Below are 13,868 nucleotides of genomic sequence, written 5' to 3'. Positions count from 1 at the left end.
AGATCAAAATTATATCAAAAATCAAATGATAACATTTAAAACCAAAGAAGTCAACAAGTTAATAAAAAACAAAAGAGACTAAAAGAGGCAATAACAAAATCTCGTGGTCTAAAAGAAATAAACTTCACTTTAGAACAAGACACCACCGTATATCTCTATCTATCTCTTGTAGCCTTTCTTCTTGAACTCTACTTCTTTTTTTGTCTCTCTCATCACCTTATAGCCTTCAAATTTAATTAGTTCCAAGTTTGCACCTCAAAGTTTGTTTGTAAGTATTTTAAATTCAATGAATAGTTTTCCTAGGTTAATCTGTGGTGGAAGATACTATTCAATGAATAGTTTAAACTTTTCATAAATAGTGACTTTTTGTTTTATTTTATGTCAGCTTTTACCGTGGATGATACTTCTTTCCTATCTTTCTTTTTTTAATATTTCCTTTTAGGGTCATTCTACCGTACCCCCAGAAAAAAGGAGGGGTACGGTACCCACCTTAATCTTAACCGATGATTTAATTTTGTTTAAATCCTGACCATTTGTATAATTTTAAGGGATACTGGTTACTGGCTAAACAGGTTATTTATATAAACCAAAAAAAACAAAGCAAAAGAACGCAGAATCATTCACGCATCAACAACGCCTCTAGTTTTCCTCTCTACTCTGTCTCGTCTCAACGCTAAAGCCTCTCCTGCTTTGTCTCGTTTTCCTCTATCTCGTTTCATAACAGTATCACGTTTGCCTCTCTAGCTCAACAAACCCATACCCACAATAGAAGAACCAGACAACGGCGCACCATGAATCTCAATCCAACTCGGCGGCACCACTCTCTAGCTTCTTCTATTCCAATCCAACCTCAAATCCACATCCAATCCAACTCAGCGGCGCTTCTTCCTTCTCTCTGCCCTTTTGTTTGAAGTTTCCTCCATTTATCGAATCTAAAATCTCAGTACGTTTTATCCTTATTCTTTAATTTTCCATATGGGTTTTTTAACTGTTGCTGTTTGTTCTTTGTATGGTTGAATTGTTATTAATTTTGTTTTGTTTTTGTTCACCTTTTGGTTTCGCAGGGTTGCTAGGAACAAAACCAATCTATTATTCCTTTTGGTTCATAGCAGGTTCATAGTAGATGAGAGAATAAGTTATTGTATATACTTGAATTAGTAAAACAAGATTGGAAACCAGCATTTATTGAATCACGTGTATCACCATACCTACTACAGATTATCTAGTTCAGTTTGTCATTGCAGAATGTTTCAATATAAAACTATGATCTATGAATGACATGGTTGGACATATCTGATCTAACTTATATATGACAATATACGACAATTTATGAGATTTTTCAAGGTTTGTTACCTAATCGGCTTCCAAATGCCTCTCTTATTTATTTATTTATTTTAATTTACAAAATCTCCTTAAATCCCCTAATATCTTTGAGGGTTTTAGGATTTTATGTGGGTAAATCGTACAATTTTTTTATATTTTGGAGATTTTAGGAGATTTCGTAAATTAAAACTTCTGCTTATACCAAGCACCCATAAAAAATGATAGAATTCATTATAACTTTTATGTGGGTAACTAACACATTTCCTTAAATTTGTTTTTAGAATTTCCATTTGTTAATTTTATTTTTGAAGATTGAATATTGGAGCTTGGCCTGATCTTAGTTGAGTTCTATAGCATAGAGTGCTGCTGGAATTGTGTTTAAGAGCTTATGTTTTTTGTTGGTTTTGGTTGGATAGTGATTACTGGTGTTAGGTGCTGACTTGTTGTAATGGGGGTTTAGTTGTTGTCTGCGAATTTGCGCTGCTAAAATGTTTATGAGTTGATGAATTTTTATTTTTATTTTTTTATCATCCACTGGGTGTGGTTCTTTGGGCCTTAGTCTTAATCTGTTTTGTTGAATAAAATTTAAATGCTTTTAGTTTCATAAAATGAAATCTATGTGAACTATCATATGGAAACCTTGACTGATTTGAATGCCTAATGTAAGTTTGGTAGACCTTGACTGACTTGAATGCCTAATGTAAGTTTGGTAGACACCAAATTCATGGTTGCAACTTGAAATAAGCTTTCATGCATGATTTTCTGGTAATTCATTGCTTGATTGCTAGAGAGTTATGGTCTTTTGGAAGGCATAGTAGTGTTACTAGAATAGCCACTCCCCTTTGGTTATATGGACAATATGGAGAACTTTGCCAAGACTTGAAAACTATTCAATGCCTTAAGACCTGCTTATGCTGTGGCTATAGAATGTTGTAGTTTGATACCCCCCCCCAACAACACCCATGATTGTTGAGATATGAATCTACAATCGAGAATCTAACCAAGACAGAATCTTCCTAGGTTCATGACTAATGAAAGACGAAATCATCCCATTCTGTTTTTGCTCTTCCTCTCTCTGAAGCATGATTAATAGCATTGCTGATGGAAAATTGTTTGTTAGTCATGTATAGATTGGTCTGGCTGTGTTATTTTTCTGTTTGTGTATCATATCAACTTGTATGGCTTGTTTGGATGCTATAGTGTTCTTATGAAATCTGTGTTTTGCATAAGCTCTAAATTATCTAGATTCATGATTGCCATCTTTAAATGAATTAGACTAATTGGTTTGGGCACACATCTATAAATAACTGAAAATGGAGAATTGTACCAGGATTCGGAAAGTAAAAGATTGTATTCATTTAGGATACACAGAATCTAGAATAAACTATCTCGCAATGTGCTCACTGATTTGTCTTATTTGTCGCCAACTCTCTCATATGATCTGATTAGCTTGTACAGTTGAGCATTTTTGAATGATGTAATCGATCATTATAAAGAAAATGCTTCAAGTTGGGTACTAAAATACTTTGTCATTTGAAAACCATGGTTGGAATGAGAATTGTGTGATTCTTAAACATAATTTTGTGGAAAAAACTAAATAAATAAGATTTGAGGAAGAAAGGATGAATTGTAAAGGCCTCCCTGAGGTTTCTAAGACTACAAAGACCCCCTTTTGAGTTTAATGCATTTGATTGTCCTCCTCAGTATACATCATTTTTTCTTCATGAAGTTTGAAGTGAAGCTGATAACTCAACTTACCCAGCAAGGCTTATTTGGGATTCATTTTTGTGTGAATCTGATCTCTTTGGAGGCATTTCTTTTTTAGTCTTTTACTTTTAAATCACTATTTTTTTTTATTATATATTTTTAAAGGCCTCATAGATTTTCTTAATGCCTCTAGCCTTGTTCTTTTCGCCTTTGTCTTGTCTTTCTACCAACTCCAAATGGTTTGCTATTCTGCAGTTGCTTGTATTTGTTGCTCATTACAAAACCATGTTAAACAAATATCTTATTATCTTGCACGCAAGAGTTGCTGATGAAACACTAATTAGAAGGTCAACCCTCAATCCTATTTTGTTAAGATATTTTTAAATTATAAAGATGCCAGTTGTCCTGCTGGGCCAAGGTTTTACTCCTTACTATACCATCCCTACTGATTGATGGAGAATTCTTGTTAAACCCTGGCTTATGGAATATGCCCCTCCAATTCAAACTTGGAATAACATAACAATTTTTCACATGCATCTCAAGATTTTTATTCTGTTACAATAGTCCTAATACAAGAATGGAATAGTGTACACTGGCACAAAGTTTAAATTCTTTGTTGTCTTTAGTTGTCTTTTTATAGTTTTAATTTACACTCTGGAACACACTGACATGCACAGACACACCCTCTCTCTCTTTCTTACTGAAATAACTGCTTATTGATTTTTTTTTAATGACTAGAAAAAAAAAAAAAAATGAAGTCGAGTGAATCTTATAGAATTTGACATTTGGTGATGTCACAGGTCTTGGAGATGATGAATTCGCAGCGAGGAGTTAAGAAACAATGCTTGAGAAGAACACAGACTGGTCCATGGTAAAGTGTGAGAATGGGATTGTTAATGTGGTTGAAAATTTTATTTATGGTAGGTGGCTGTACATAATTAAGGCAAACGTGTGTCCTGTATATTGAGAAGAAGAGTTTTGGTGTGCTAGATAGACCTTCCCATATCTTCTTGGTTTGCATTTCTTCAAAACAAGGGTAGGTAGGGGAAGGATGGAGAAGCAGTATATAGTCTGTTACATACCATTTCGTATGTCTTAGAGCATGTCTAGTTTCCTACCGTCACTAGTCGTACAAATTTTCTTGTGTTTTTAACCCTTTGAAGGCAATGATGCCCTTGACTCTGTCAAATTATATGTTTATTGTCCATCATTTTCACGTTGCATATGGATGTTTCAAGCAGTACAGATGTTGAATGATGAAACAGGTTCTCTCAGCTGGACATCATGCAATGCTGATTGGAAAAGGCTCCATAGTCTTTGGTCTTCATGGACCTGACATAATCTCGGCATGGAAGCATGTTTCGGAAGGCCAGACTATGAGACTAGCCTGTAACTTTCCTCTTTCCATGGCCGTCATCGCGGTTCCACACTGCAACATCTACCTTATATGAAAGTTTCTCTTGTTTGTGATTTGATGCTAACATGCATTTACGGTTGGAAAATCTGGTTTGCATCTTATACAAAACACACAGCGGAAGTAACAAATAGAGATCTATTTTATTCATGAGAGATAACATGTAATCTTAAATTTTAGAACAAAAAATAGAAAGTGTACCTTGATGCGTGGTTTTACATTGCAACATCTAGCTTATATGAAAGTTTCTCTTGTTTGTGATTTGATACTCACATGCATTTATTGTTGGAAAATCTGGTGATACGGATTTACTTCATTCATGAGAGATAACATGTAATCTGGAATTCTAGAACAAAAAATAGAAAGCGTACTTTGATGCAATAAAATTTAAAAACAATACTTGAGAATACTCTTAATCAACATCTTAATTTCATATAGTGTCCAAGAAGTGTGGTATCTTAATCAGTTTACACGTATGTGTTCAAAGTAGAATAAGATAGTAACTTACATTCACCTACACTATTTTCATAATTTGAAAATTATGTATGTATCTCTCTTTATATATAACTAATTGTCAAATTTGGTTAGCATTTTGAGCTTACTCAATTGGGCTTTAGTTTGTAGCTTGAGATGGGACCAAAGGAAATAAATAAGATTCTAGCTTCTATGGACCTTGAGCTTATCTGTCAATTCTTGACAAATTCAAAATTACCATTAATTATATTTAATATCATTATATAAATAAAATTGCACTTTAGGTCTTATTAATAAATTATATCTCAAGACTCTAATGATATCATTTAACCTCTTCATAAAATATCCATTGTGAATAAAATTATAATAAATTGTTACTTTGTAAACAACTATTTTATCCTTGAGTACTCGATTAAATCTTTTAGTTATTCACATTTATTGAAATCTAATTTTAATAAATATAAACTTTAAGTTTTTACTAAAGTGGATGCTTTGAATAACCAGTTCTCATTAAATTTATCTTAAGAGGATATTTCGTGTCTCTATAAAAAGAGATTATGAATTCAATTTTGAGAATATGTGTTTCCTCAACACTATGTGTGATTACCCAATATACTGAAATTTTGACCGTGAATAGTAGATCTCACTCCTGATATATTAAAATAACCTACATTTCATTATTGGGTTCACTATCCTCTCAGGATTGAAAGTCTATGAAATTAGAAATCATAAGATTAATCATTCAAGTGACAGTTGTTAATTGAATAATTAATTTCACAACGGTCCAGTTCAATATGTCTTAACACTTAAGACACATTAACATATCAACTAGAAGTCTCCACTTCCTTTATCAAAACTAACCATCTTAGTTGATGAATTATAGTTTTCGTAAATGAAACGCCCAATTTCATTACCGACTATGAACTATATTTTGAGTTTACAAGAACCTTGTGATTTATATTTTTTAGAACTAAATCACATACAAAACATCTCAAGGACTATGATAATGTCTTATTAGCTCATTTATGAATAGTCTCATATAATTAAACAATTTAATTATTTATAACATGTTAATAAATTGGATTTTAGGGCATAAATCCCAACATTTACATGATAGAGGTGCTTAATGTTATGTGATTTTCTTCCTCTTTTTGTTATGGAAAAGAACTATAATGGGCTGCCCTTCTATGGTTGGCTTTTTTCTTGAGCTGTTTCATATAGGCAAGTTTTATTAGATATGTTTATCCTTTCATCAACATAAAATACTTTGAGCATATTTCATGGCATTTGAAGCTTAAAATATTGTAGGTAGTAGATTAGAGGAAAATGATCATATAGTCTATTTCATATTGAAGATTTAATTTTTCATGTATATAAAAGTTAAAACAATGTCACGNAGTAGTACCAACATCGCATCTGACTCTATTTTTTTCATATTCAGTGGTACCCTATTTTTTTATTCTCAAATTTGACTGTTCCATTATTACATTGGGTAGTTCCTACATTACTTCTGACCGTACTTTTGTTACATTCGGTGGTACCCTATTTTTTTTCCTTACAATTGATAGTTCAATCATCACAGTAAGCACTACCAATATCACATCTGACCATAATTTTACATTTAGGCTTATCACTAAGGTCACTTTTTACTTACTAATAACCGCTCATCACAAAAGTAATTTTTTTAAAGTTATTAAAAAATTTAGATCTAAAATCCAAAACCCAAAAAAAAAAAAAAAAAAAAAAAAAAAAAAAAAAAGGCATCCCAGGAAATTAGCCCAATATTGAATAAATTGGCCCAACATTGAAGCATCCCACTGGCATCTTGAACTGGAGCAAAACATCGAATAAATTTGCTAGTGATATTCAATAGAAAATAATGCATTGTGAGAACTCACACTACCTTCTTTTTTATTTTTTTTTCTTTTTTTTTTTAATTTCCGGTCCTTGCTAACCTAGTTCTTTATCTGGTTGAATTTATTTTTGGTAAAGATATCATTCTTGCTTCCAATATTTTAAATTGTCGTCTATATAAGTCTACCTTTTTGTTTAAAAAACTTTTTACCCCTAGGTGTCTTTGTTGATAGGTATCATAGAAATACTATATTCTTGGTTAATAACTTTGTTTTGTTTAATCTTATTTTCTTTCACAATTTTTGCAGATGTGTCAAGCCAATACTAGATAAGTAGTACCGATTTTGTGGCACTCCACTTTACAATGAAATATTTAGAGAGGTTAAAGTTTGCCTTCATGAATTTTTTGGAACAAGGTTGTTTTGGGATCCAATTGAGCAGTCAACTCTCTTTTTCTGGTAATGACGACAATGGAAGGGCTGCCACAGTTGTGCCACGTGAGATCATCACAGCATTTGATCTTGAAACATACACTTTTTCCTTACCTTTTTTGCTAGAATCTTGAAACATACACCTTTTCCCTACAATTTTTGCTAGAATTATGTATTTTTGTGCTAGAATCTTGAAACATATACTTGTATCGAAGTCTATATTTCAATAGAACCCTTGTTGTTGTGGTTTTGTAATCAAAGCATATATTTCAATAGAATTTGTACATTTTTAGATTAAATGCTTTTGTATTTTTTTTATGTGTTCAGTTTTAAGATTGCAAGTTTGCAATTGTCACTAAAATTGGTTTGTTGTCTACCAATTTTGATGAGGGAAAAAAATACAAATTAAAGATGATAAAGTCTCTTACCATCTTTTTGTTTTTTTATGAAATCAAAACTACCATAATTGGCTTGGTAACATTTCAAAAGATAAACCACAAGCATCATTATAGATATTAAAATATTTAGAAAAGAATAATTATATTTTATTCCATTCTCTTGGTTTGTACGGTATATAAAGGTTTTTTAATAAATGAATGAGAACACTCATACGACAAAATTGGACAATACAACAATACAATACATACTCTGCAAAGTCTTTCGCCTTATTACCTAAATTAAACTAGAAAGGAGGCAGCATATGTCAAATCTAAAACTTAACTAAAATTGAATGATAGCTCCCTTTATAACCTTCAAACAATAAGATCACCACAATGAAGAAAGGTAAGGAAGGGTTTCAATGCCAATTTCTTTACAGACATATGTGACTTAATCCTGCCAACCTCTAAAGAATGATGGTCTCCTCTACTGCATTCTGTGAAAAAATAAAGGAGAATATAAGTTAGCCAAGGGTCAGATACTTGAATATGTTAAGAAAGTAGTTACTAAGCATTACCTTCAAAACTTTTAAGTTTTAACAAAGATTTTTGTAAATAAATTCCCTGCATATCCAAAATCAACAAAAGAAAGAGAGCTAAAAAGAGCCAAGCACTGCCAAATCCATACATGTTATGCATTTCTTGTTCACACAAAGCAATTTCACCTATTACAAAATAGGTGAAACTAGCAAAAGAACTAAACATGCCTTTAACTTCAAAATCCCCACCATTAACTTATCCCAACTTACAATCATTCGTAGCCCACTAATCTACAGCTAATTAATGGCACTGGTAGATTACTTAGCACATTAATTTAGCTCGTGTAAATGATAAGAAACACAATGCAATGTGTACTATAGCTTAACTAGATTTATAGCTATAGAGCATTAGGGGGGGGAGATAAAGGAAAATCCAAATTACCTGATTCTTCTGCATTTCCATAATTTCGGCCTGCAGCAACCAAAGTACAGTAAATGAGGGTTTACCGCAAGAATGTAAGTTAAGTGCAGCTAATAGATTCATGTGTGTTAATTTTCAACCAACTGTGTCTGCGACAACTAATAGTACCTGCTTTTTCCGCAACTCTTCATTTTCCTCTTTTAACTTTGCAACTTCAGCTTCCAATTCCATAGTATAAGCCTGGAAGAAGCCCAAAAAAATATCAAGCACATATCGAGATACAATGTTACAATACCATTAGCAGTCATATCCCCCCAATTCGATAACTCTTAACAGCATTAAGGACACAGGTATTGAACTCATTTGATGCTTTTATTGTTTTTGAGACTAAACAACCTAATTTGACATCATGTTCCTTAGAGCAAATTTCTAATTACCTTGTACTAAACTTGTTCCTTATAACTGCTCATGACCGTAACTTCTCAAAACCTTTCATCTCTGGTCATGTCAGATCGCAATCACATTACCATTCTGCTGCATAATCTTTCATGAAGTTTTGGGAAAGAGCACAGCCAAAGATGATGAAAGCAGAAGGTTAATGTCTAGCAAAATTCATAAAGTGACAAGAAGATGAAAGATGTCATTATAGTCCTTTGAATTAATGGTGCCATTCTATATATTTTTTTTAATCGCCTTTAGAATAAGTAACATGGAACTACATTTTCTTCAGGACTACCACAAAGATAATCAGTTAATAGAGGTTTACCATCAGTATTTCTCCACTATCCTGGAGTTCAAATCAGTCCAAAACAATATGACAGCAATACCAAAGCTGATCTCAACAGCAGCCCATAACATGATCACACCACAGTCAAATGGAAATACGATACACTAATATGAGTACATCATTACAAATTTCACACATTCATTTTAGATTCAAGAAATTAAACATCTACCTTGAACTATCCAAGTCCCACTAGCAGATTCATATTTACAAAGACAAACCAGAGTAGCAAACTAGCAGCACACATTTACTTAAATCTGAGCCCACATACATAATAAAGCAGTATTCAATGAACATATATCGGACAAAAATTAATTCACCTGTTTTCGAGCTCGTGACCTTGCAGCTGACTCCCTATTCTTGATCATCCTCCTCTGCCTCCTCTCAACGACCTTCTCCACAGCTCCACTCCTTCTCCCCCTTAAACCCCCATTAAACCCATAAGGAACTGGTGAAACAGATGACATATCACCATTACTTTTCCCAATCCCATCTGAAGACAGCTGATTCGCCGGCGACCCTGCAGCTACAGTAACTCCACCACCACCACCACCACCTCCTAATCCAACCATCCCCATCCCTCCTCCTCCACCCTGCAACACCGCAGCCGCGTTTTGAACCATCATTCCAGGACCCCCCAATTGAGGCATTGCATAGGCCACAGGAGGAACCTGCTTAGGCAGTATCTGTGGCTGCAGACTCTGCTGCTGCTGCTGCTGTTGCTGTTGCTGCTGCTGTTGCTGTTGTTGTTGCTGTTGTGGCCTTGACAATTGTGTCTGATTCGATCTAACCCCATTTACATTCAACGGCAAATTCTGCGAAGGCTGAATCGAAAACTGACCATTACTATTACCATTACCATTACTACTCATCTCTGAAATCCGATTCTCCATATACCCACCACCAGCTTGCTGAAACCCATATCCAAAACCAGAATTTCCAAAGTACCCAGCAGTAGTATTAGGCTTAACATTAACCATATCCAACTGGGCCTGAGCTTGAATTTCCTCTCTCACAACCCCAGCTCTCACTAAAAACTCCTCCAAAGTCATTTCCCCTAAAGTCTGTTGCCTCTGTGCCTGTGGCACACTTGAACCTCCATTTCCACTTTCATCCTTCGATATATCTTTCCAAACCTCGTCCACTGTCTTCTGACTCAAAGTCCTCGGCAAAGTCAGTGACCCTTGTCTCTGCAAATACCCACTTGACGGACCTGACCCTTCAAACCCAGTAATCACTGAGCTACTACTATTATTATTATTGCTACTACTATTAGTATTAGTATTAGTATTAGTATTAGTATTAGTATTAGCCATAGCCACAGTTTGAGTCTCCTCAGCACTCCAAATATTCTTGAGCAACTCATCCATATTCATAGACCCAAAATCCTTCCCTAAACTCCCACCAATAGTGTTCTGAAACTCGTCGAACGTCAACGCATACACCGACGACTGCCGCGTTAACGGAAAATTCCCCGGCGGCCTACCGTTACCGTTACCGTCAGCCTCTGACTCCCCCATAATAAAGCTATTCTTGAAGTTCAAATTGGTCCCCATTTTTTTTTTCCTTTGTCTGAAAACAAAACAAAACAACAATCTGAAACCAAAAACATAGTCAGACAATGAAAATTCAAACACACCCAGAAACCATACATCACTACTTAAAAACATTAACATTTACAAACAGTACGAAGTTTTTTTTTTTTTTTTTTCCAATAATCAGAAGGAAACAAATTTCAAAAAAATAAAAAGAAAACAAATAATTTACCTTATATTATAAATATTTTTTTTGTTGTTGCTATTTCTGTTTCTGGTAGCTTCTTTTGGCTGCGTGTGTTTCTTTTTCCTTGTTCTTCGCTTAAAAGACAGAGGCTTGTAGTGAACGCCAAGTGTCGTTTTTTGTTTGAGAGGTTTGTGTCTCTGTGTCTGTGTGTTAATGTTTTTTTTTGATTGATATTTAAGACACTGGGGGAGGTTTGATTTAAAAAGATGCATATCTGTATATTATATTGTTAAATACATTTAATTATTATTTTAAGTGGGCCAGCTAGATGTGGACACGTGGATCAGTGATGATAGGGTAGGAAGCATTGATTTGACATTTAGCCAATGAGGTTAAGCAATGTGGGGTTGTTCTTAGCCGTCCACGTTTTTCTGCAAGAAACGGTTGGATCATGTGGTTTTGGACGATTGTGGTGTTGGATAACGACGAGAGGAATACGCACAACGAAAAAAAAAAGTGATTTGTCTTTTTTTTTGGTACCTATTTATTGGAGTAACTTTTTTTTTTACTTTCGGATAATAGATACCACACATTTTTATTATTATATTGTTTATCTTTCTTTTCATGTTTTTTTTGGACGAGGTTGTATCATAGATGTGAATGCAATTGTTGCCTTCTCTGGAATGGCAAAATGATCTTTCAATCATATGAGGTTATTTAAATGAATTATATATACAAAATTTAAAGATAAAGATAACAATATTTTATTTAAATGAATTATTATTCTTTGTTTGATAGATTGAAATTATAAACAATATCTTTAATGTTTTTCTTTTTGGAGTGATACCAAACAAGAATACGGTTTAATGTGAAATTGTGAAGTGCTTAATTAGTAAATATGAAAATTTTATTTAAATGAATTATATATACAAAATTTAAAGATAAAGATAACAATATTTTATTTAAATGAATTATTATTCTTTGTTTGATAGATTGAAATTATAAACAATATCTTTAATGTTTTTCTTTTTGGAGTGATACCAAACAAGAATACGGTTTAATGTGAAATTTTTTATTTAAATGAATTATTATTCTTTGTTTGATAGATTGAAATTATAAACAATATCTTTAATGTTTTTCTTTTTGGAGTGATACCAAACAAGAATACGGTTTAATGTGAAATTGTGAAGTGCTTAATTAGTAAATATGAAAATTTTATTTAAATGAATTATATATACAAAATTTAAAGATAAAGATAACAATATTTTATTTAAATGAATTATTATTCTTTGTTTGATAGATTGAAATTATAAACAATATCTTTAATGTTTTTCTTTTTGGAGTGATACCAAACAAGAATACGGTTTAATGTGAAATTGTGAAGTGCTTAATTAGTAAATATGAAAATTTTATTACTATGTGTGACCATATTAAATACAACCGCAATAATAGCCACAACAATTAAACCTTAGTTTCAACTTTTTGTTTGGTTAGTTATGGATGTTTAATAAATTAAATGGGACAAAATGTAGGTACAGTATTTTAGATGATGTTTCATAAATTCTCCTCTTAAAATTCAGTCATTTGGCTACTTTACTAAAAAATACACTTTTATCCCATAAAAAAAAAATTACATAGCAGAATTTTAAAGGAAAATCTAAAAAATAGCATCTAAGTCCTATACCTAAATCTTGCCAATTAGGTAAAATCATGTGTGAAACTATTACATAAAGTCCATATTCTAAAAATATATATATATATATATTTTGATATAATGTGATGGAACCATAATTTGGTATATATATTATCTTATTTAATCCTATCACAATTTAATTGAAAAAAAATTTAAAATTTTAAAAGAATTGTTCAATGTAACATTAATAAAGTGTACTTAATTAATGCGCGATTCTTTAGTTTTTCTTTTCTTTTCTTTTTGGTAGAAAAATGATCATATCAAATTAGGTAGAACAAAATTTGTTACACATGTGCTGTCTAATCTAGGGCTGGCAAGTTTTCCACCATAGATCAGGTGTTATCAAATAAAACAAAAGTACATAAAGTCTTAAACCAAGTTTAACAACGGCATAAAAACAGTGATTAGCTTCTTTGTAGATATGCTCAATCTAAGCTATAGGGAGATCTCTCATACATGATTTTTTAGTTTTTGTAGTCTCACATCTCACTTTAACTATATATAGAGATGTCATTCTTCAATTATGCTAATTATTTTCTTGATAGGATCAATCATAATAATAATAAAAATAGGCCAAAATGTAAAACTCACTCTCTAAGTTTCACAATTTTTCATTTCAGTCCTCTAAGTTTGAGTTTTGTCATTTTATTCCTCTAAATTTCATTTATTCCCAATTGAGTCATTCATTAGTATTCTATTAGTTGCTGCCATCAACTTACCAAAACTACACCGTTTTGGTTTAATTTTTATTTTATTATTTACTTTTTAATTAAAAAAAAAAAAACCCAGAAATCAAAATAACCCCACTCATCTCATTTGAATTCTGAAGAACATGAAATCCCTAGCTTAACCCATCAATAGATGAGAGACTAAAGCCCGGTTTGGATACAGCGCTTGCGCGTCTGCGTTTTTAGTTTGTGCGTTTTGCCTTTTTTTTTTTCTTCTTCTTCTTGGTTAGCCGTGTTTTTTGACTTTCGGTTAGTGTACAGTGCACACCAGTGTATTATTCAGCAACTTTTTATTAAAAATATGTCTCACAGTACTATTCACACATTTAAAAATTATTTTATTACAGTGTTTTCAGTTTTCAGTTTTCAGCAAAATAAGTTGTCCAAACGGACCCTAAGAG

General features: G+C 32.6%; 1 protein-coding gene and 2 long non-coding RNA genes across 3 annotated transcripts; 2 read left to right on the top strand and 1 right to left on the bottom strand.

Annotated features, from left to right (window-relative positions):
- The first annotated feature begins 398 nt into the window (after positions 1-398).
- Positions 399-1,337, top strand: LOC136069521 (uncharacterized). The gene is made up of 2 exons (XR_010630735.1): positions 399-943; positions 1,065-1,337. It is a non-coding gene; the product is annotated as an uncharacterized LOC136069521 (long non-coding RNA).
- A 937-nt stretch (positions 1,338-2,274) lies between these two features.
- On the top strand, positions 2,275-4,716 carry LOC136069520 (uncharacterized). Its single transcript, XR_010630734.1, has 2 exons — positions 2,275-3,901; positions 4,296-4,716. It is a non-coding gene; the product is annotated as an uncharacterized LOC136069520 (long non-coding RNA).
- Positions 4,717-8,724: 4,008 nt separating this feature from the next.
- LOC112003284 (bZIP transcription factor TRAB1) lies at positions 8,725-11,288 on the bottom strand. The gene is made up of 4 exons (XM_065778151.1): positions 11,092-11,288; positions 9,645-10,920; positions 8,978-9,083; positions 8,725-8,780 (listed from the first exon to the last, which is right to left on the bottom strand). Exons 2-3 carry the CDS (start codon positions 10,878-10,880, stop codon positions 9,048-9,050), a joined length of 1,272 nt encoding a protein of 423 aa, XP_065634223.1. The 5' UTR covers positions 10,881-10,920; positions 11,092-11,288; the 3' UTR covers positions 8,725-8,780; positions 8,978-9,047.
- Between the last annotated feature and the right edge of the window lie 2,580 nt (positions 11,289-13,868).

Source organism: Quercus suber, unplaced genomic scaffold, assembly GCF_002906115.3.
Source record: "Quercus suber isolate HL8 unplaced genomic scaffold, Cork oak 2.0 scaffold_174, whole genome shotgun sequence".
In the NCBI taxonomy this organism is placed as follows: domain Eukaryota; kingdom Viridiplantae; phylum Streptophyta; class Magnoliopsida; order Fagales; family Fagaceae; genus Quercus; species Quercus suber.
This window is presented reverse-complemented; position numbering and strand designations above follow the sequence as displayed.